This window comes from Phoca vitulina, unplaced genomic scaffold, assembly GCF_004348235.1.
Source record: "Phoca vitulina isolate PV1807 unplaced genomic scaffold, GSC_HSeal_1.0 scaffold33, whole genome shotgun sequence".
Lineage (NCBI taxonomy): Eukaryota > Metazoa > Chordata > Mammalia > Carnivora > Phocidae > Phoca > Phoca vitulina.
In genome coordinates, this window is record NW_022589736.1 from 14193154 (window position 1) to 14214340 (window position 21187).

General features: G+C 42.7%; 1 protein-coding gene across 3 annotated transcripts in view; it reads left to right on the top strand.

The window, feature by feature from the left end:
• The window catches only part of CAMK1D (calcium/calmodulin dependent protein kinase ID), a 420413-nt gene that overhangs the window by 236683 nt on the left and 162543 nt on the right, over positions 1–21187 (top strand). For all 3 annotated transcript variants that reach the window (XM_032425563.1, XM_032425565.1, XM_032425564.1), the window contains exon 3: positions 20843–20917. In XM_032425563.1, the coding sequence (XP_032281454.1) occupies positions 20843–20917 (75 nt within the window). The remainder of the gene's footprint in view (positions 1–20842; positions 20918–21187) is intronic.

The following is a 21187-nucleotide window of genomic DNA, read 5'->3' on the forward strand; positions in this document are numbered from 1 at the left end:
CCATTTCTTTGCTCTTCTGTCCACAACATCATTCTAGAGTTTCTTCTTTGCTCACAAGATGGCTGCCAGCCACTTCTAGAACAATTGTGTCCTTGCTCCAGGCCTGAGCTAGAAGCCCCGGTCTTACTGCCAGGGGTAGAGGTCATTTTCCCCAAAGCACAAGTTGTGAGTCAGCAATGTGGACCCAGTGAAAATCAAGAATTTAATGAAGGAAGGGGTTCATGGCCAGTGAGAGGCAACCTGGTATCCACCATACCATCTGTAGGCAGTTCATCCAAAAATCCTGCCTGTGTTGTAAATAGGACTAAGGAAACGTTACAGCTCATCTGTCCCATTTTCATTATGAGGCTATCTGGCTTTATTTCAATTATTTGCATATTATTTGAAGAATTTCTATAATTTCTCACACATGCTTAGTTTTCTTTAAAGTAATTAAAACATCATAAATAGCTTCTGTTTAGAATCTTCCACTAAACAGAAAATAAACTTCTATGAGAAAAATTACTTACTCTTCTCTTTCATTCTGTGAACTATTTTAATCCAGAAACTGGATAAAACCTTAAATCTTAGTATGAGAGGTGATTTCTGAAGTGAAGGATTCTTGTAATCAATTTTAAAATAGTTTTCTCAAGGATGTTAGGATAGTAATTTCCTGAAATGTCAGTGAGACTCTTTAATATTCTTTCATTTTAATAGTTCATAGCTTCTCCCTGTCTGACTTGTGTAGCTTTAAAGAACCCTCTCTGACCACAATCACAGACAGAGTAGAAACATGAAAAAAATCTTGTTACGTAAATCATATTGTTATGCTATTACAGAAGTAGTAAAACCCCTATTTCTCTGGGGAAATTAACTTTTCTTAAAGAAATATGAAGAAATACATCCATATGTTCATTTCAAAGGCAATTCCTGTATAAAAAGAGGTAAAACTCAGGGTTTTGAGTCCAGGATGTGCTACATGAGTAACCTCAGGCCAATTATTAAATCCCCTGAAATCTCAGTTTCCTTCCTTGTAAAATAAGGATAATAGGCCCTTCCTAGCATTTTCTCTTGTTCCAATAAGATATTGAAATGAAGCATGATTAACCCAGTGGCCTGCCTGGAGAAACACATGATAGTGATTTCAAAAAATATGAGGCTGAACAAGAAAACAAATGCTACCATCCGACTGAATTGTAGGAAATTATTCTATTACTTTAAAACTTCAGAAATTCTCTATCCTTTGTCATACTGGATTCTTTTTATTAGAAATACAACAAGTTCCTTCAAAATGTTCTGTATGCCAATACTTAGTAGAAAATCTATCACCGTAGAAATCTATATACATCGTTACGTTTGTGAATATTATATATTCACAGAGAGGGAAAGAGGCTGGCTTTCATCGGGGCAGGTTCTGTCCTCACAAGCAGTTCTGTCCTGATCCCAGGCAAGAAGAGCCCTGGTTCACGAGTCCCTTCCAGCCCTGTGCCCGGCCCTGCCCTTCTCCTGGGTGAGGTGTCTGCAAGGGTCAAGGACACAGGGCCAAGGAGATGCTCCCACCCAGTGCATGTGCCCTCCACTTTGACCCCAGAGATCCTCCCCATCCCACCACCTTGAAAGGAATCTGAGAATCCAAAATTCAAACCTGGTAGGAGTTAGAGCATATTTCACTTAATACTGTGTTGTCTCGATTTATTACTTTATCTATACAAAAGAATCGTTTCTTCATAGAATATCAAGCAATTATCTACTGGGACATATTGTCATTATAACTAGCTCAGAGTTTATTGGATAATCACCTAAGTTTTCCATCTGTAAATGGAGGGCTGGCTAGAACATTGGTTCTCAGATTTGGCTGATTTTCAGAATTGCTGAGGACTTTTAAAAATATACATGGTTCCCAGGTTCCACCGGCCTAGCAATGGTGTTTGAGTAAGAGCTGGGAATGTACGTGCTTTGTATATTACAGGCGGGAGCTTGGTGATCAGTTGGCTCTCACCACCACTCCACTAGACAGACTTTAGGGTTATTCTGTTTATTTATTCTCCACTTCAAAGATTCTTTTCCAGTATATATGGAGATCAGGGGCCATGTGTTCATTGGGAGACACTTTGTCTACTTGGTATCTCTTAAGATCTGTGCTTTGCCGGGTTTGAACACACACTAATAGAGAGAGGCAGCCGCGAGGTCCACTGCCTTGACTTTCAGTCTCTGCTTTTATTAGGTACCAAGTTTGAATGACAGTCAAGAAGAAAAAGAGCAGATAGATAGACCTCTGAAAGGAAAGAGAGGCCAGACTAATAAATGGCCAGAGGCTGCGTGATAGGAGCCCAAGGAACATTAGATGGGTTTCTGGATTATCAGAAATTCCATTAAGTAACTGGCATTTTCTCTATTCAAAGTGTTTGTGGTTGATGAAGATTAAAAAAAAAGGTCTTTCCAATATATACGGTGTGTTTTCTGGAGACAACAGCAGTCAATGGTATTCCAAATATGGAGATGTAGGAAAACTCTGAAGAACAAAACCCCAGATAATGACAGATAATGTTTTCTTTCTCACAGTCCCCTTTTCTCTTAGAGGGAAAAAAAGTATCAGCGAAAAGAGTCATGAACTTGACATTTCGCAAGACTCTAGTCTTTCCATCACTACCTATTAAGAGTTCCTGAATTAGCCTCAGTCCCCAAAGATATCTAGACATTTACACTATGGTCAAATTGACTTCTTATGCTTGTTCGTGACGGAAGAGAAACATGCATATGAACTTTTCACTTGGGAAATTAAAAGTGGAGCGGAGTAAAGTGAATTTCGTGTTTAAAGTTACGCCATTTGTAGGAGAGATGGGGTAAGGCATCAAGCATGGTTTATAAGGAACTCTTCCACATCGCTCACTTTAAATATCCCTGCAAAACAAAAAACTCTTACTTCCTTTTTTTCAGAGCTGGATCTCGACACTTGCAAACTGCTTCTTAGTTCCTTTAGCTTCACACTGTTGAACTTGGTACCAAAGCCCCTCATCATGTTCCCCAGTGGACCCTCATTGACCCATCTCCCCTGACCCCCACCCACCTGAGGACTCTTATGTCCCAACACAGCACACCTCACTCTTTTATGTCTTTGCAAATGCTGTTCCTTCCCTCTGGTATGCTCTTTTCCTTGTCTTCCCCTTCCCAAACTTGCCAACACCCAGAGTACATGTTGGCTCCCGGAACTGTCTTATCAAGCAAAACTTCTCCGTGTTTATTCATCATCAAACCATCATCTAACCATGTTAGACTTCCAAATGTGACATCCACCACCAGCCCCATTCCTCACTCCCCCAAGAAAAGAGAGAGAGAAAAAAAAAAAAACCAGAAAAGAGGAAAAGCCACCAGATGGTTCTTTTAACTCCTCCTCCTTACTGCAAGATCCTAGAACTGCCAGTCTTCATTCCCTCAAGTAGAGCTTGCCACTCCCTAACGCTCCTGAAATCTAGCAGCACACATCCACGCAGGGCCTTCGGCTGCCTTCTGCTTTTGCATCAGGAGACTGGGAAATAATCCTGACTCAGGCTTGTGTGTGCTTTTCTGGAGGCACACGCTTTGCTCCTTCCTCCACACATGCCCTTATTCTTTCTGTTTCTTTGCCCCTCAGATGTTCTTGGCACCGTTTCCCTGAGATAAATCATTCTGCCAGGTTCTCTGCCTGCAGAGTGGGTTACACAGGGCTGGCTGTTCCCCAGCCTCGGGTGAGGAACGCCAATGCTGTGGACCCAACACTGTGACTTGAGACTGGGCTTAAGGACAGTGGCCTCCAAACTGTGTACATGTATGTATGTGTGTGCATGTTTGTATGTGTGCATGCGTGCGTGTATGCATTTCTCTCCTTACCACCCTACCTGTCCCTACTGTTGCATTGTTAGTTTCTTCCTCATTTTTAAAAAAATTAAATTGTATTTATTTGTTCTTCCCTGGGGAAGCACATGGTATACTATTCATAGGGTACAAAAGGGCAGATAGTGGGCGCCTGGGTGGCTCAGTCGGTTAAGTGTCTGCCTTCAGCTCAGATCATGATTCCAGGGTCCTGGGATTGAGCCCCGCTTGGGGCTCCCTGCTCAGCGGGGAGTCTGCTTCTCTCTCTGCCTCTCCCCCTGCTTGTGCGCGCACTCTCTCTCTCAAATAAATAAATAATCCCCCCCCAAAAAAGAGGGCAGACAGTTTCTTCCTGATTTTAACCTAACTTAAAAAAAAAACCAAAAACCAAAACTCTAAAGAGGCCAAAGATTGAGGAAGAAGAAATACACTAGCATCTTCAGGAATAACTTTCTGAGAGGCAAGACTTCCCATTGTATCTGAAAGTGTATTAATAGTCTTCTTCTAGGGAAGAAACCTTTCACTTCACTTCTGCGTTGTTTACTGCACTAGTTTCCTGTCTCCTTTCCTTTTCCTCCTGTTTTGTTGTTTTCTTTCCTTCTTCATTTTTTTAGTAGCAGAACCCTTTTAAAAAATAAATTCTTATATAGAACCCCCAAACATAAACAGGTCAGAAGTGTCGCATTTTATCAGAGTGAATTTCTAAGTTTAATTTTATAAAAACGTCATTACGAATCCTGTCAACGAGGACACAAGCGAACACGTTGGCCCTCTCTGCTGTGGGTTCACATCTGGTATCTGTTGCACTTGGACCTGTGCAGTTAGTTGTGTTTCACTGCAGTTTCTAAAATATTTATTGAGAACCTGGAGGCTCTGGGGGAAACCAGATTGAAAAGCACCGGCCAAGAGTGACCTCAGTGAAGTCTAGCAATTGCACTAATATGCTCTGATGCTTAGAGGAAAAATCTCTCTATGCCTGGTTCTAAAAAAAAAAAAAAAAAGCAGAATCACCTCAGATGCCCCCGGTGGCCTGAGGATGACCTGAACCTGGCCCAGGCCTCCCCGCTCTGTGGCTCACACACTGTGGCCACCAAGTGGACACATCAGCTGCTCTGCTCGGGCATGGGAGTGTGGCCACTGCTATCCTCCCCTTTCTGGCTACCTTTGTGTCATCGGCAGGGACGATCCACGTGGCTGGATTTCTCTCATCCCCTCATCCTTCATGGTGCAATTGCTTTCCTTAATTCCCTTGCCAAACGCGGGAATAGACAGCTGGGTGATCTGGCAACTGTTTTATTCACAATCGTCAATTATACTGTCATTCCTGAGAATTTGCACATAGCCCTGGAGCTCACCCTGGGAAGTTTCTTAAGAACTGACATCCCTTGGGTTATTATAATCTTTTATGAGTAGGACATAATAAAACTATAAATTCTGAACTGCCTCAGCATTTAATATCCATCTCCCATAAAACTGTAAGCTGGAAAGGTGATGTGAATATCACACACCTTTTAAAATATCATCAACAAAACAAAACATGCTGTTCTTTCTAATCATGACTCCAATCTCAGTTATGAAGAGATGGCTCTTGCTTTATCGAGAAAGAATACGGAGTTGCCCTTACTACACACACTCACAGAGATGATCTCTGTGTTTTTAAAATGCATATATTGGGGCACCTGGGTGGCTCAGTCTGTTGAGCTTCTGACTCTTGGTTTTGGCTCAGGTCATGATCTCATGGGTCATAGGATCAAGCTCCACGTGGGGCTCTGTGCTCAGCGGGGAGTCTGCTTCAAAATTCTCTCTCTGCCCTTTCCCCCACTTGCATGCACGCTCTCTCTAAAATAACATAAAATAAATCTAAAAAATTAAGAAATAAAACAAAACACATATATTATACCCAACCAACCACAAACACCCTTATGAATTCCCAACATGTGAGTACTTGAAAAAAAGTGGTGTTTTCTATTTGAATGCACCTGATTTTGTGACACCAGGGTCTGATATGAACAGATTATGTGACAGCATTAATTACTGATGTGAAAAAAACTAAAGAATGCTCGATTCTGCACTATTATCTTTGAATGTGGGTACTTTCCTAGAACAGCGAAGAACACTTTACAGTGCACGTTCAACCCTCCAAAGTCTGAAAGTGGATATTAGACGGTTGTCCAAGACAGACAACCTTTTCTATTTTGCTTCTTACTCTTTCCCACCCCATCTTTTTCTTTTACCATTTGCTTCTCACTGTATAAACAAATGGCACGGTATGCTAGCAGGCTTAGTGAGATGCTCACCTGGCCCCAGAGGCTTCATTATCTGGAGTGGGTGTAGGCCACTGTCCCATGGGTTGCACCCTTGGGTCCCTGTGTCAGCAAGAAGGCTGTGCGTGTGCCAGGCCCGTGCCATGGAGCCTGCCAGGGAGGGCACCTTTTGGCTTGGCATGGTCTTGGGTTCAAGTGGTGAAACCCGGGATCCTCACTCTGGGGATCAGCGTGGGGAAAGCATGCGGCTTTCGTGGTAGGAAAGAAAAAAGGAAATGATGTTTTTTTCCCAAGATACCAACGCATTGTTTCGGTCCCCTTTTCTTTTTGCTCACTCAAATCCAAGGGTTCAGAGCTGGACGCATCTAAGATGCCTCTTGAATTCCAGCCCAGAGTCTTCCATCTGGGGCACAGATTGTGTGTCATGAAGCTTCGGAGAGCAGTCCAGGCAAGTGGAGCTTGCTTATATGTCAGCAGTATTTCATATGGGCATGGCTTCTAAATTTGCATTATCATTATCTGCAGTGACCTTGGAACACCTTGGCATGCTGTATTTTGATATCAGCAGAGCTAGTAAATCAAAGTTACAAGGCCTCCTCTCTGTCCTGAGACAGGCGAGCCCCTTGATATCCTCCAAGACTCCAGGCATCTATTCTCATGTTGAAACATCCAGAAAATATATATTTCCCTTTGACAAAAGGTCCCCAAAAAATCAGGAGAAAGAAATGACAACATTCCCTTAAATGTCTTAGTGTTGCAAGGCCTGACTGAGAATCATCCGAAGCTAATGTTACGGTTAACCAGGTGACATTTTCTTCTTTTTCATACTCTTTTCCCAAGAGGACTACTAATGTGTTGGCCAAGTAGACTTGAACCTTTATCTTCAGGACACCTTACCTTTAAATCAGACCTATTGTGAAGTAAATGTATTCAGCCAAGAAAATTTGAAATGAACACTAAGACTGTGGCATTACCAACTCCCAAGTATCTCGTGGGCAATTCTTGTGCAGCACGCCAAGGTTTTTGTTGTTAACTCGGTAATTTGCCACTGGTTCTCAAACTTTGCATCCGACTCCTTTAGGAGGTTTACAAAATCCTAATCCACATCCCAGGCCAATCATATCCTAATCTCCAGGGGTGGACCTGGGGGTCAGTATGTTTTCAAACTCCTCAGGTAATTCGAACATGCAGCCGATTTTGAGACCCAATGTAACTTCTCCTGGGTGGTAATAGGAGTAGGAAAGAAGCATAAGGTCAATCCTTTCAAACTTTTTTTTTTTTTTCATTCAGGTATCCGGCTTTTGAGTGCCTTTGGTGTGTAAGACTTTAGGAAGGCCAGAATTAGCTGTTCATTCATTTATTCGTTCTTCAGAACATTCATAGAATGCTGGGATATGCCAAGCTCTGGGCTTTGCACACTGATTTTGGACCTAACTTTTTTCTCTTTTGTACTGAAGACCACCAGGCTTCAGCTGGGTCTTCTGGAGCTATTGTAGACAGGAGCAAATTAGTTGGCCACTTCTCTGCCGGTCCATGGCATTGTAGAGGCTGGCTGTGGGAGCAGAGAGAGGTCTTTTCCATGTAAGTGGCTTCCTATCTTAAGGAATTCTATTCCATGTCTAACGACAAGCTTACCGATGCAGAAGAGCCTGTTAAAGCGTGCGTTGTCATCCACGCTTCCATGCAGCAAACACTATCCTAGAGAACCCTATTGGTTAGGGTCAAGCTTTGGGGGCCCCTATATACTTCAGTACACTCTGCCTCATAGTAATTTTAAATTCATTGATTATTAGAGAGGACCTCAGAGAGGATCCTGTTTGACAAGTTAATTTCTAGATGAGAAAACTGAGACCCTGGGAAGTGACATGACCAGCGTTCCATCCCCTAGAGACAGAACCAACCAAGTTGGTGCCCCTCCCAGGCTACCATTACAGACTCCTGCCCTGCCTCCCTAGGGCTGCCAGGGAATGCTGGCTAGGCCCCCCCACCCCATGTGTTCTACAGTGTGCTAAGGACGCCTGAGATGCTTTTTTTTTAAAAACATCGTCAGCTGCGCACAAGGGTTTTAATTGTTGTTTGTTTGTTTTTAAGAATTCAAAGCAAAACTTATTTCACAATGAGAGACTTATCACATGTGGTACTTACTCCTTAACAACAACAACAAAACTGCCTTGCATTCTTAAGATGTAGTTGATTTACTTACCAGGCTTTGCTCCTTAGTCTCCCATTGATTACAGCTCCATCTGCTGGCGGCAAACGGAGATGATTTGAAGCTTTGGATTTTGAATTCCGGTCTTTCCCAAGGTGGTCTATATTCTTTTCTTTTTCTTTCTTTCTTCCTTTCTTCCTTCCTTCCTTCCTTCCTTTCTTTCTTTCTTTCTTTCTTTCTTTCTTTCTTTCTTTCTTTCTTTCTTTCTTTCTTTCTTTCTTTCTTTCTTTCTCTCTCTCTCTCTCTCTCTCTCTCTCCCTTCCTTCCTTCCTTTCTTTCTTTCTTTTCTTTTCTTTTCTTTCTTTCTTTCTTTCTTTTTCAAGATGTTATTTATTTTATTTTGGAGAGAGAGACAGAGAGAGCACAGGAGTGGGGGGAGGAGCAGAGGGAGAGAATCCCAGGTAGACTCTGCACTGAATGTGGAGCCCATGCTGGGCTCGATCCCAGGACCCCAAGATCATGACCTGAGTCAAAACCGAGAGTCCACCACTCAGCCGATGGAGCCATCCAGGTGCCCCGACCTATATTCTTAATAGACAAGATCTCTCTATATATGTAGTATGATATATACATGTGTATACATAGCATATTTTACCTCTACACAAGTGTGTGTTTCTGTAGCTAGATAATGAGACCATATATTTTAATGTTCATTTAACAGATGAGGAAATCAAGTCAGAAAGTATTTAATGACCTGTCTAAAATCCTGCAGTTAGATGGTCGGAACTGAGACCCAACCCAATCTCCTGATTTCTTGAGCAGTTAGACTAATTAGTATCTATTTCTTTGTGTCCAGCATTATGGATATATTTTGGTGAACCAGATGTTAATGATTTTGATCAAGAACTTTTAAAAAAGCACCTCTTTGTAAAAATCTGGCAGTAGAACAGTCTGGCAACCCTTTCTCTACTTGGGCTCAGTGAGAGAATCGAGCCCTAATGCTCTAAGGCATTTGTTGTGTATACTGAATTAACTTTCTCTCCTATGCGACTAGAATGGTACCTTCCCTGGGAGAACTGAGAAAATAGTCCCTCGAGTCATTTTTCTCTGTTTTTTGGCTCAGATGAAGAATCTCAGTTCAGAAAAACTGCAAGGTGAAAATCCTCTCCCACCCTAGCACACTTTCTGAGGTATTAGTAGCTGGTTTGATATGTATCCTTCTAGACTTTTTTTCTCTGCATATAAAACCATCTAAATATGTACACACATGTACATGCAAACAGATGGATGCAATGTAGTACAACAACAAAGTGATAAAAGAACAGGGCTGGCCCAGAAGGGAGAGGATCCATCCTGCAAGAGATGAGGAATAGCAAAGGGTTCTCAGTGGATGATCTAGAACAAGTCTCGGAGGATGCGTAGTTTGGTGAGAAGATACGAGAGGGATTAGCACACCTATGTGGCCAGAGAAGAAGGTGTACACAGGTGTGTGAGAGCTGTCCAGGGGCCAGTAAAGTTTTGGTGTGGGGCAATGGTGGAAAATGGGAGGGGCAGGTAAGGACCAAGCAACAGGGACCTTGTAAGTCGTGTCAAGTCATGTGGGTTTTATCCTGGACTATGAGGAGCTATGGAAGGATTTCAAGCCAAAAAGTTTAATCACTTCTGTTTTGTGGAGTGATGGCTCAGGAGACAGCATGGAGAATGGTGAGAGAGTAAGAGCAAGGGAGGGAGGGAGAACAATTAAGTGGTTATAAACTGGGAGTGATCATCTATAAAGTAGGAATAATAATGCCTACTTCATGGAGTTGTTGTGAGAATGAAACGAAGGAACATCTGTGAATGTGCCTGTTAAGTTATAAAAAGGAAAGGTATTATCTTTTAATACCATCTGGCAAATATTTCAATTCTACCACTTTCCCTTGTGACTGACAATATCCTGATTTTCTCAGCATTATTTCCTGTACTGCTTATAACTGGAGGAGGGGTGGAGATAGTCTGACCCAGGAAAGGAGGAAATGGTTTGCTTTATTTCCAAAAAGCCTAGTGTTTACTTAGACAAACAAGAGTGTTTGCCAAGATATCAGAATATTCTTCAAATGTTTTGGAGGCAATTTGCCATGCCAGAGAACCATAGCATCTTTTCTGTGAACAACAATTAAATTTTCCAGACGGTTTAGAAAAACGTTGCGGTGGTTAGGGAAAGACCTAGTCCTTTACGATCTTTGAAAGAGGGGCTTGCCTTTCACCTGACAAGCGCCTTCTCCTGACTGGACAATTAACGCGGAAGTGGTGAGAGAGGAGGGCCGGAAGTCAGTCACAGCTCATTGACGTAACTTCCGTTTTGAGCCCCTGCGCGGAGACCTGGTCCTCCCATCCTCCCCTCTATCGTCGTTAATAATCACCTTGTCTCCTGTCCATCTCTTATCCTCTAGTGGCCCCTTTAATCTAAGTAGATAAGTGGCCATTTCCAATGACCACACAAAGGAAAGGTGTTTTGTTGCCTTTTCCTTCTTCTGTTAGTTCTCACAATACTCATAATTGCTGCCACAATCTCCCCTCCTCCAGATCAATGAGCCATGACAGTGAAATATGCTGAACTTTCCTTTCTCTCCTCTTCTGTGTTTTTCTAACATTCCTCGTTTTACAAGGAGTTCAAAATTTGGGGATCCTTGAACTGTGGAGAATTAACTGGAGGGAGAAATGGCGTGGCTGTTTCAAAGAGGCATGTGTATTCAATAGAGTGCCTGTTCTCTGGGTCCTGATGTTCCCTCCAGCTTGGGGGTTTTGGAACGGGGCCTACTTGTGCATTTGGTATGATTTGTTGCATGAATTAACTTTAAAATGTTTTCCTGGCTCTTTCTGGGGATTTCTTGCTTGGCTGTCAGTTCCCATGCACGCTGTGTGTGCATCAATGCCCATATATGCTGTGTTCCCATTCAGCTTCTCTCTCTCTCTCCCCGCCCCCTCCCGCCGCCCCCCCAGCCTGGGCCCACTTCCCTCTATCCAGCTCATCTGTCTTTTATGGGGGATTATGGAGACTTCAGCATAGATTGTCATGTAAACCATCTACCTTCTGTACATTGACGTATCAGCTAATGTTTACTTTGGTCCTGGTAGATGCTAAGTGATTAAAATTAAGTGAGGTTATTTTCATCACCTAAAGTTGTTTTTAGTGATATTGTTCCTTTGAAATATGAGCATTTTAGAAAGGTTTGTTGTTTGGGGACGAACATTCCTTATATATGAAGGTCCTCTTGGCCGTATTTTAGAAAGACTGAATGCTGAACTATGGAATTTAGCTATATAAGCTATGCAAGGTTAATGGCACCTTGGTTTTTCCATTTGCTTGTAGCTGACATCCTTGCCTCTTCTCTCTGTCCATTTTATTCTTCCTTTTGATGACACTGGCAGATCTGGGCTGATGAAAGGCCCCCCTTTTTTAAAAAAAATATTTATTTATTTGAGAGAGAGAGAGAGAAAACAGGAGCACGCGAGCCAGGGGAGGGGCAGAAGGAGAGAATCTTTAAGCAGATTCCCCACCAAGTGCAGAGCCCGACAGGGGCTCCATCCCACGACCCATGAGATCATGACCTGAACCAAAACCAAGAGTCAGTCACTTAATGACTGAGCCACCCAGGCGCCCTAGGCCCTTTCTAACTATAATTTCTGGACTCATAACTATTCTTTCTGCTTCTGAATATCTCTTCCTCTCGTTCATTTTGACCCACTGGGATTTCATCTGTCAGGATATTTACAACCAAGGGTCTTGAGAACTTCCACTAGGTTTCAGGATAGTTCAAATCCCCACACTTCCAGACATGGATATTATATCGTTAGTTATGAAATTTAACACCCTGACTTTAGGTGTCATGATTTCATACAAATAATTGAACTTATATGTGCTCCTCCATATTCTCATTATAACTCAGTTAACAGAAAATTATAGTATAAGTGCTTTAACATGGACTTGGGAGTTAGACTCTCAGCAATTCCAATTCCCAGTTGTGTGACCTTGGAATATGTACTTCATGTCTTGGAGTCTTAGTTTTCCCCTTTTACAAATGGGGGGAATGATAAACTGAACTAAGTTTTTCCATTTTACTTTCTCCTGTGTAGGGAAAACCCCAGTTCTTTCCTATTGTGTGTTTCTTCCCTATGCATCTTCCTTTTTTACTTATACAGAACACTGTAGAAGTTCACTTCTGGCCACTGAATGTGTGTGGGTTTCCCCTCCATCAAGTAATTCTTGGAGACCATCTGGGTGTCCTACAATTTAACTCAGTTCTAACTCTGTCTTCCCAGAGGTAGAGTCAGATCCCACAAGTTAAGGGCTCGGTCCTGCAGGACTGCCCCCAATACACAAACAGTTGCCAGTTGCAAGCCCAGGTTGTCATTTGTGTTTCTGACCAACAGGCCTGAGAGTGGAGGTTCCAGTGACCCCTCCCTTGGGTTCAATTAATTTGCTAGAGTGGCTCACAGAACTCAGGGTAACACTGTGTTTACCAGTTTATTAAAGGATATGGTAAAGGATACAGATGAACAGCCAAATGAAAAGATACATAGGGTGAGGTCTTGGAGCGTCCCAAGCATAGAACCTTCTGTCGCCATGGATTTAGGGTGTGTCACCCTCCCTATATGGATGTGTTTGCCCACCTGGAGGCTCTCTGAGCCCTGTACTTTTGAGATATCATGGAAGTTTCATCATGGAGTTATGATGGATCATTAACTCTGTTTTCAGCCCTTCTCCCCTCTCCAGAGAAGTAAGGGACAGGGTGAAAATTCCAATCATGAGTTGGTTTTTCCAGCCCTCACCAAGGAGCCATCCAGGAACCCCCTCAGATAGTTTCATTAGAACAAAAGATACCCCTATCACCCAGAAATTTGCAAGTTTTAGAAGCCCTGTGTCAGGGATGGGGTCAAAGACCAAATATTAGAACAAGAGATACTCCTAGTGTTCTTATCACTTAGGAAATTACAAGGATTTCAGGAGCTCTGTGCCAGCAACCAGGGGCAGAGACCAATATATATTTTCTATTATCTCACAGATAGCTGCTTCATAGGATTGGTGTATTAAACAACACAATGAAAAATACTTAGTATGGTCTTGATACATACAGGCATATCTCATTTTTCATGGAGCCCAACACAGGGCTTGAACTCACGACTCTGGGATCAAGAGTGAGATGCTCAATGGACTAAACCACCCAGGTGCCCCAGGGCATACCTCATTTTATTGTACTTTACATTTATTTTGTTTTTTGTTTGTTTGTTTTTCATTAACAAAATTAAAGGCTTGTGGCAACCGTGTGTGGAGAAATTCTAACAGTACCATTTTTTCCAACAGCATTTGCTCACTTCATGTCTCTGTGTCACATTTTGGTAATTCCTGCAATATTTCAATCTCTTTCATTATTATCATATTTGTTACAGTGATCTGCTATCAGTGATCTTTGATGTTACTATTGTAATTGTTTTGGGGCACCACAAATCATGCCTTACAAGATGGCAAACCTCATCCATAACTGTTGTGTGTGTTCTAAGGGCCCTGTTCTTGACTTGCCCTTCCCCCACCTCTCTCCCTCTCCTCAGGCCTTCCTATCCCATGAGACACAACAGTATTGAAGTTAGGTCAATTAATAATCATAGAATGGCCCCTAAGTGTTCAAGTGAAAGGAAGAATCACACATCTCTCACTGTAAATCAAAAGCTAGAAATGATTAAACTCAGTCAGGAAGGCATGCCAGAAGCCGAGATAGTCTGAAACCTAGGTCTCTTGGCCCAAACAGTTAGGCAAGTTGCAAAGGCGAAGTAAAAGTTCTCGAAGGAAATTAAAGGTGCTACTCCAGTGAGCACACAAATGCTAAGAAAGCAAAAGAGCCTTATTGTTGATGTGGAGAGAGTTTTAGTGGTTTGGATAGAAGAATAAGCTGGCCACAACATTCCCTTAAGCCAAAGCCTCATCCAGAGCAAGGTCCTGACTCTCTTCAATTCTGTGAAGGCTGAGAGAGGTGATGAACCTGCAGAAGAAAAGTTTGAAGGTAGTAGAGATCATGTCATGACACTTAAGGAAAGAAGCTGTCTTCACAACATCAAAGCACAAGGCGAAGCACCAAGTGCAGATGTAGAAGCTGCAGCAAGTTCTCCAGGAGATCCCACTGAGATAATTAATGAAGGTGGCTACACTAAACAACAGATTTTCAGTGTAGATGAAACAGCCTTCTATTGGAAGAAGATGCCATCTAGGACTGTCATAGCTAGAGAGGACAAATCAGTGCCTGGCTTCAAAGCTTCAAAGGACAGACTGACTCTCTTGTTAGGGGCCAATGCAGCTCGTGACTTTAGCATGAAGCCAGTGTTCCCTTACCATTCCGAAAACCTAGGAGCTGCCCAGGAGGTAAGAAGTATCCTAAATCTACTCTGTGTTCTTTCAGTGGAACAACAAAGCCTGGATGACAGCACATTTGTTTACAACATGGTGTATTGAATATTTTAATCCGGCTCTTGTGACCTGCCCAAAGGATTCCTTTCAAGATATGACTGCTCATTGACAATGCACCTGGTCACCCAAGAGCTCTGAAGGAGATGTTCAATGAGATGAATGGTGTTTTCATGCCTGTTAATATAACATCCATTCAGCAGCCCAGGGATCAAGGAGTCATTTTGACTTTCAAGTCTTATTATTAAGAAAAACATTTTGTAAGTCTATATTTGCCATTAATAGTGATTCCACTGATAGATTTGGGCAAAGTAAATGGAAAACCTTCTGGAAAGGATTCACTGTTCTAAATGCCATGAAGAACATTTCTGATTCTGGGAAGAGGTCAAAGTATCAACATGAACAGGAGTTTGGAAGAAGTGATTTTAACTGTCTTGAATAATTTTGAGGGGCTCAAGACATCAGTGGAGGAAGTCACTGCAGATATGGTAGAAGTAGGAAGAGCACCAGAATTTGAAGTGAAGCCTGAAGATGTGACTGAATCACATCAATCTTATGATAAAATTTTCATGGATGAGGAATTGCTTCTTATGGAAGAGCAAAGAAAACCATTCCTTGAGATGGAATCTAGTCCTAGTGAACATGCTGTGAAGACTGTTGAAATGACAATAAAGGATTTAGAACATTATATGAACCTAGTTGGTAAAGCAACAATAGGGTTTGAGAGGACTGACTCCACTTTTGAAAGAAGTTCTTCCGTGGGTAAAATGCTGTCAAACAGCATCACATGCTACAGAGAAATCATTCATGAAAGGAAGAGTCAATCACAGCAAACTTCAATGTTGTTTTATTTTAAGAAATTACCACAGCTAACCCAGCCTTCAGCAACCACCACCCTGATCAGTCAGCAACCATTAACATCAAGGTGAGACCCTTGACCAGCAAAAAGTTTATGACTTGCTGAAAGCTCAGACGATGGTTAGCATTTTTTTTGGCAATCATGTATTCTTTTAAGTAAACTCCAGGCCCAACATGGGACTTGGTCTCATGACCCCAAGATCAAGAGTTGCATGCTCTCCTGACTGAGCCAGCCAGGCACCCCAGCAATAAAGTATTTTTTGTATGTACATTGGTTTTTTAGACATAATGTTATGGCACACTTACTGGACTGCAATATGGTGTAAACTTAACTTTTATATGTACTGGGAAACCAAAAAAATTCATTTGACTCTCCTTGTGATATTCACTTTATTGTGGTGGTCTGGAACCGAACCAGCGATCTCTCTGAGGTATGCCTGTAGTTAACACTCAGTAAATGGTACATATAAAACAGCTACGTAAGTAGGGCCTAAAGGAAGTGAGAAGATTAGTTCGTCCCTAGATTTAGATGTCTCACATCCCAGGAGACTGAGGAAATTGCATTTATCACAAAAGAGTCAGAGCTGAAATGTTTGAGAAAAGAATATGAGAGATGTTGACAAATTTTCCAAACATAAAACAGGTAGGGTATGAGATGGATAGATCAGAAAGTTTGACTTCAATGCACAGCACAATTCTGGAACAGTAAATTAAGCAGATGGTTTGTGATCATTTAGTAAAGACTGTAGTGGTTGCTAGGAGCCACCATGGGTTTACTAAGAACAAATCTTCCCAAACGTTCCATTTCCCTTTTATATAGTATAATGTGGTGTGTAAGACTGAGGAATGCCATTTCAGCAAGGAATCTAATTGTCTCTTTATGGATAAGATGGTAAAATATGGGCTAGATGATAGTCCTGCTGGGTGTGCAGCTTGATAGCAGTGAAAGTCAGTTGATTCGTGTCATGGTTATCTTGATGGGGGTCTCTGGTGTAATACCAGAGGCCAGCTCTGACAGGTAACATTCCCATTTAAGACTTGAGGGATTTGGATCAAGACATATGGGTTGAGAGGCACCTGGGTGGCTCAGTCGGTTAAGTCTCCGACTCTTGATTTCAGCTCAAGTCATGATCTCAGGGTTGTGAGGTCAAGCCCTGTATCGAGCTCTGTGCTGGACGTGGAGTCTGCTTAAGATTCTCTCTTTCCCTCTCCCTCTGCCCCTCCCTGCTCGCACATGCGCACTCTCTCGCTCGCTCTCAAAAAAAAAAAAAAAAAAAAAAAAGACATATGGGATGGATGTGTACCAACAAAATATGTAGATGGCCCAAAGTTGAGAGGGACAGTAAATATAATAGATGCGGAGAATAAAAATTCAGAATAGTCTTGCTCGTCTGAAGCACCGCATGGAACCCCAAAAGATTGAGTTTAATTAAGCTAAAGGGAAGACTTGAAGCTCAAAAGCTCAAGACAGAAAAAGAAAGGAGATCTTGTTTAGTAGAAGTTCAGGTAAAACTGATCTGGTTATTTAATTGACCCAGCACTTAATATTCATTCATTCATTCATTCAACAAATATGTATCGAAAGTACTACCTGCTGTGCACTTTCCTTGGCATTAGGGAGACGGTAGTGAACAAAATAGTTAAAAATCCCCACCTCCGTGGAGCTTATACTCTTTAGGTGCCAACATTGAGCAACTGCTTTAAAAAAAAAAATGAACCTAATATTAGGCTTTATTTGCTAAAGTATAACATCTACTCATGATGGTTGGTAGTTCACCTCTCTTATTTAATCCCTATTCTTGGTGCTATAATTTATACTGGGATCAATGCTCTCAGTTTTGGACCAACGAGAGCGGCAATAGGATGAGAGTAATATAAAACATGGTGGAGGAGGACTGATCGGCCAGAAGGAGAGAACACTAAGCAGACATTATATCCTTCCAATATTTGCAGGAGTACGAGAAGAGGGTGTCATCTTGTTCTCTGTCGCTCCCAGGAGTCACCACTCATTGCAAGGAGGCTGATTCCTGGTACATATAAGAAAGGCTGGCTGGGAGGTGTCCTTACTGTAGCTGGAAGCCCACCTGTGTGAGCTCTACGAGGGCTAACTAACCTGGTGCTCTTGGGACTCCTGGCGCAGTGCCTGATCTATGGTGGGCGCCTGTGGGGGGATGTTCCTCTGATGTTTGTAAAGGCAAGCTAGGTACCCAATGCTAAAACTTGAAGCTTGGTTTTTGTATATCTTAAGAGTCTGAGGGTGGAATAATGTACCTAAGAACTGCTGTTGGGGGCCAGAGTGTTTTCTTCTGTCACGTTCTAACATCCACAAGTTAGTTAAGCCACTTTTCTTAAGAGACATTTCAGAGGCCATGTGAGGATTTCCTTGAAATTTCTGCAGTATGCTTATTCAAACGTCACCCATCCAGCACGATGCCCATCGTGTTTTGAGGCCTTCACTGTACTTCTGGCTCATCCGGGGTCTTGCTTTTTTCTAAACTTCACGGCAATGCTATAGAGGTTAGCATTTAATTTTTTCCTAACCGCTTCGTGGGTCTCTCCATCTGGGCGATAAGTCTTTTGAGAGCAAAATCTTATTTTATATTTTTCTCGTATTCTTCCAGAAGCAGAGTAGAAACTCAGTACATGACAACTGCTTGACTGCTTGAATTATTAGTTGAGGGGGAGAGTCAGGAGCGATATCATTCCAGCCACTGCAAGGACTCATGTAAGAATGGCAGGTTAAGTAGACTTTAATTTCTCTATCCCTTGCATCCAAAGAAGGGATTATGTTCTTAATTTATTAGAGTCTCCTATTTTGGCCGGGCAAGGGCTTTGCACAGAGTTGATTCTTTGTATATAGTTCAATCCGTGTTAATGGCTATACTCCAGGGCTCAAACAGCCTTCTTGGCTCAACATCTGAGGGGAGGTGGGACGGCAGGTACAAATCTCTAAGCTCAGTTTAGAGGCTCATTGACTGTGATTTATGTAACCAGGGTGGCCAGATTTAGCACGTAAAAATGCAGGCTGCCCAGTCACTTTTGAATGTCAGATAAATAACAGTGCAATATTTGGGGTGTACTTACACTGAAAAAAGTATTTATTGTTTATCTAGAATTAAACATAACCGGGCACAGCATTTTATCTGGCAACCCTTCATGTAAACCCCACTATTTCATATCCCTCCGTTAGTCTAAGCTTTTCGTGAACCCCCAAATTAACCTCACTGAAAGAAAATGTTTGTGCCCCTAGAAATGACTCTAATTGGAAATTTTTAAAAATTAAAAGACTGGGGAGCGCCTGGGTGGCTCAGTCGTTCAGCGTCTGCCTTCGGCTCAGGTCATGATCCCAGGGTCCTGGGATCGAGCCCCGCATCGGGCTCCCTGCTCCGCAGGAAGCCTGCTTCTCCCTCTCCCACTCCCCCTGCTTGTGTTCCCTCTCTCGCTGTGTCTCTTTCTGTCAAATAAATAAATAAAATCTTTAAAAAAAAAAAAATTAAAAAACTGGGACCATCCGTATGCTGTATACTTTTTGTGGTCATAATTCTTTCAGGATATCCAGTAATGATCATTCCATAAACGTCTAGGATCTCAGCAGTCCTAACTTAATTTGTCATGGTTTCCTTGGTAGCATAGTTTACTTGGTTCCTATGATATACTATTATTATATTATCTATATAATATTATTATATAAATTATTTATATAATTTGGGTATTATTTTGCTCAGGTAGCAAAGTAACCAGTGGTAACAAGGAAATATTAGGCTGTAGCTCTGCGCACGGGAGTCAGATGAAATGTGAATTTCCATGTAATCTGTCATCTCCGCTCCTACAAACACCCGTGTTGACTAATCAGAGCTGTAGAAATCAGAGGAAAACATTGCCGCCCTCTGTTAGGTGTTTTGTTCTCTTCTCTCATCTGCTCGGAGGGAAGATAATATTCTGGTTTGTTCCACCTTATAAACTTCTATTTGAGGGAAAGACAGCTCACACTTAGGAAAATTGCCTCCATTTTTCCCTAAGTAAATAATGATTCTTGCTGTTGAGTAGGGACAGCCTTTAAATATCATTCATTCATTTAGCCCTTATTTATTAAGCAGATGGATGCTAGGTATGAGGGGAAACAAAATAAGTAAGTAGTCCCTGCTTTCGGGGTTGGGGGAATATGCATATGAAATGCTTGCTTTTGTACGGTTCAGCAGTCATTTCAGTGAAAGGCTTGTGGTAAGAGTTCATTAGCTCGTACGTAGAGTAGTGAAATGATTCTTCTCTCAAATGTTTTAAAATAAATAGCAAGCCTTATCTTCTGAGCAAAAGCTACTCTTAATGGGTAGTTCCAGGGGCTGGCATTAGGCTGTTTCCCTCTCTCTCGCTTCTGGAGTCAGGACTTTGCTACTCGACTCAGACCAGAAGCCTCAGCATCTCCTGGGAACTTGTTAGAAATGCAGACGCTCCGGCCTGCCCCAGCCCCACTGGACCAAAATGGGCAGGGCAGCCAGAATCCGTGCTGGCTCGCGTGCACACTGAAGCTTGAAAAGCACAGGGCTGACTACCGAATTTCTGCTTTGTGCCTACAGATCATCTAAGGGTCATACTGAACCAGTTCCTGGGCTCTGCCCTCAGGGAGTCAGGATCTGTTTGACCAGGGTGGAGCCTGAGAATTTGCATTTCTTTTTTTAAATTTTATTTTATTATATTAATCACCATACATTACATCATTAGTTGTTGATGTAGTGTTCCTTGATTCATTGTTTGCGTATAACACCCAGTGCTCCATTCAATACGTGCCCTCTTTAATACCCATCACCAGGCTAGCCCATCCCCCCACCCCCTCTCCTCTAGAACCCTCTGTTTGTTTGTCAGAGTCCATTGTCTCTCATGGTTCGTCACCCCCTCCAATATCCCCCCCTTCATTTTTCCCTTCCTCCTATCTTTTTTTAAAAACATATAATGTATTATTTGTTTCAGGGGTACAGGTCTGTGATTCATCATCAGTCTTACACAATTCACAGCGCTCACCATAACACATACCCTCCCCAGTGTCCATCACCCAGCCACCCCATCAGGAGATGCCTGCCCGTGCTGTGTCTGGGAACCACATTTTGATTGCAGCGGTCTAGTTGGCATGGGGTCCTGGGTTGACCTTTGGTAGTGGTGGTGACTAGAACCCCAATGAGGGGTCAGTCTGGTTTCCCTCTGCCTGGACTGGAGTCATGGACGTGACAGTAAAGCTAATGATGTCTGTTTTTAAAAGTTTCCGTGCCTCACTATACTCACTCTTCTGTTTGTGTGTGCTTTTTTCTCTTTCAGGATCAAGCATGAAAACATTGTCGCCCTGGAGGACATTTACGAAAGCCCAAACCACTTGTACTTGGTCATGCAGCTGTAAGTACCCGCTTTGCCTGAGGAGTGCGGAAGGGGGTCGGGGGGCGGTGTGGACCACCGGCCGGTAAAAGAAACTGAGGTAGCGGGCCAGGTGAGCCGTGGGAGCAGGAGCGGGGACCCGGGGAGCTGGGGTGCCCTTCTAGACGGTGGGCCGGATACAGAGTCTGAGGGCCTGGCTGGGTCTGCCCTGCAGGAACTGCACCAGACTGATGATCTCTCGCCCTCATCGAGGAGCCTGCTGCGGCCGTCGCAGGGCGCCTCCATTCGGGG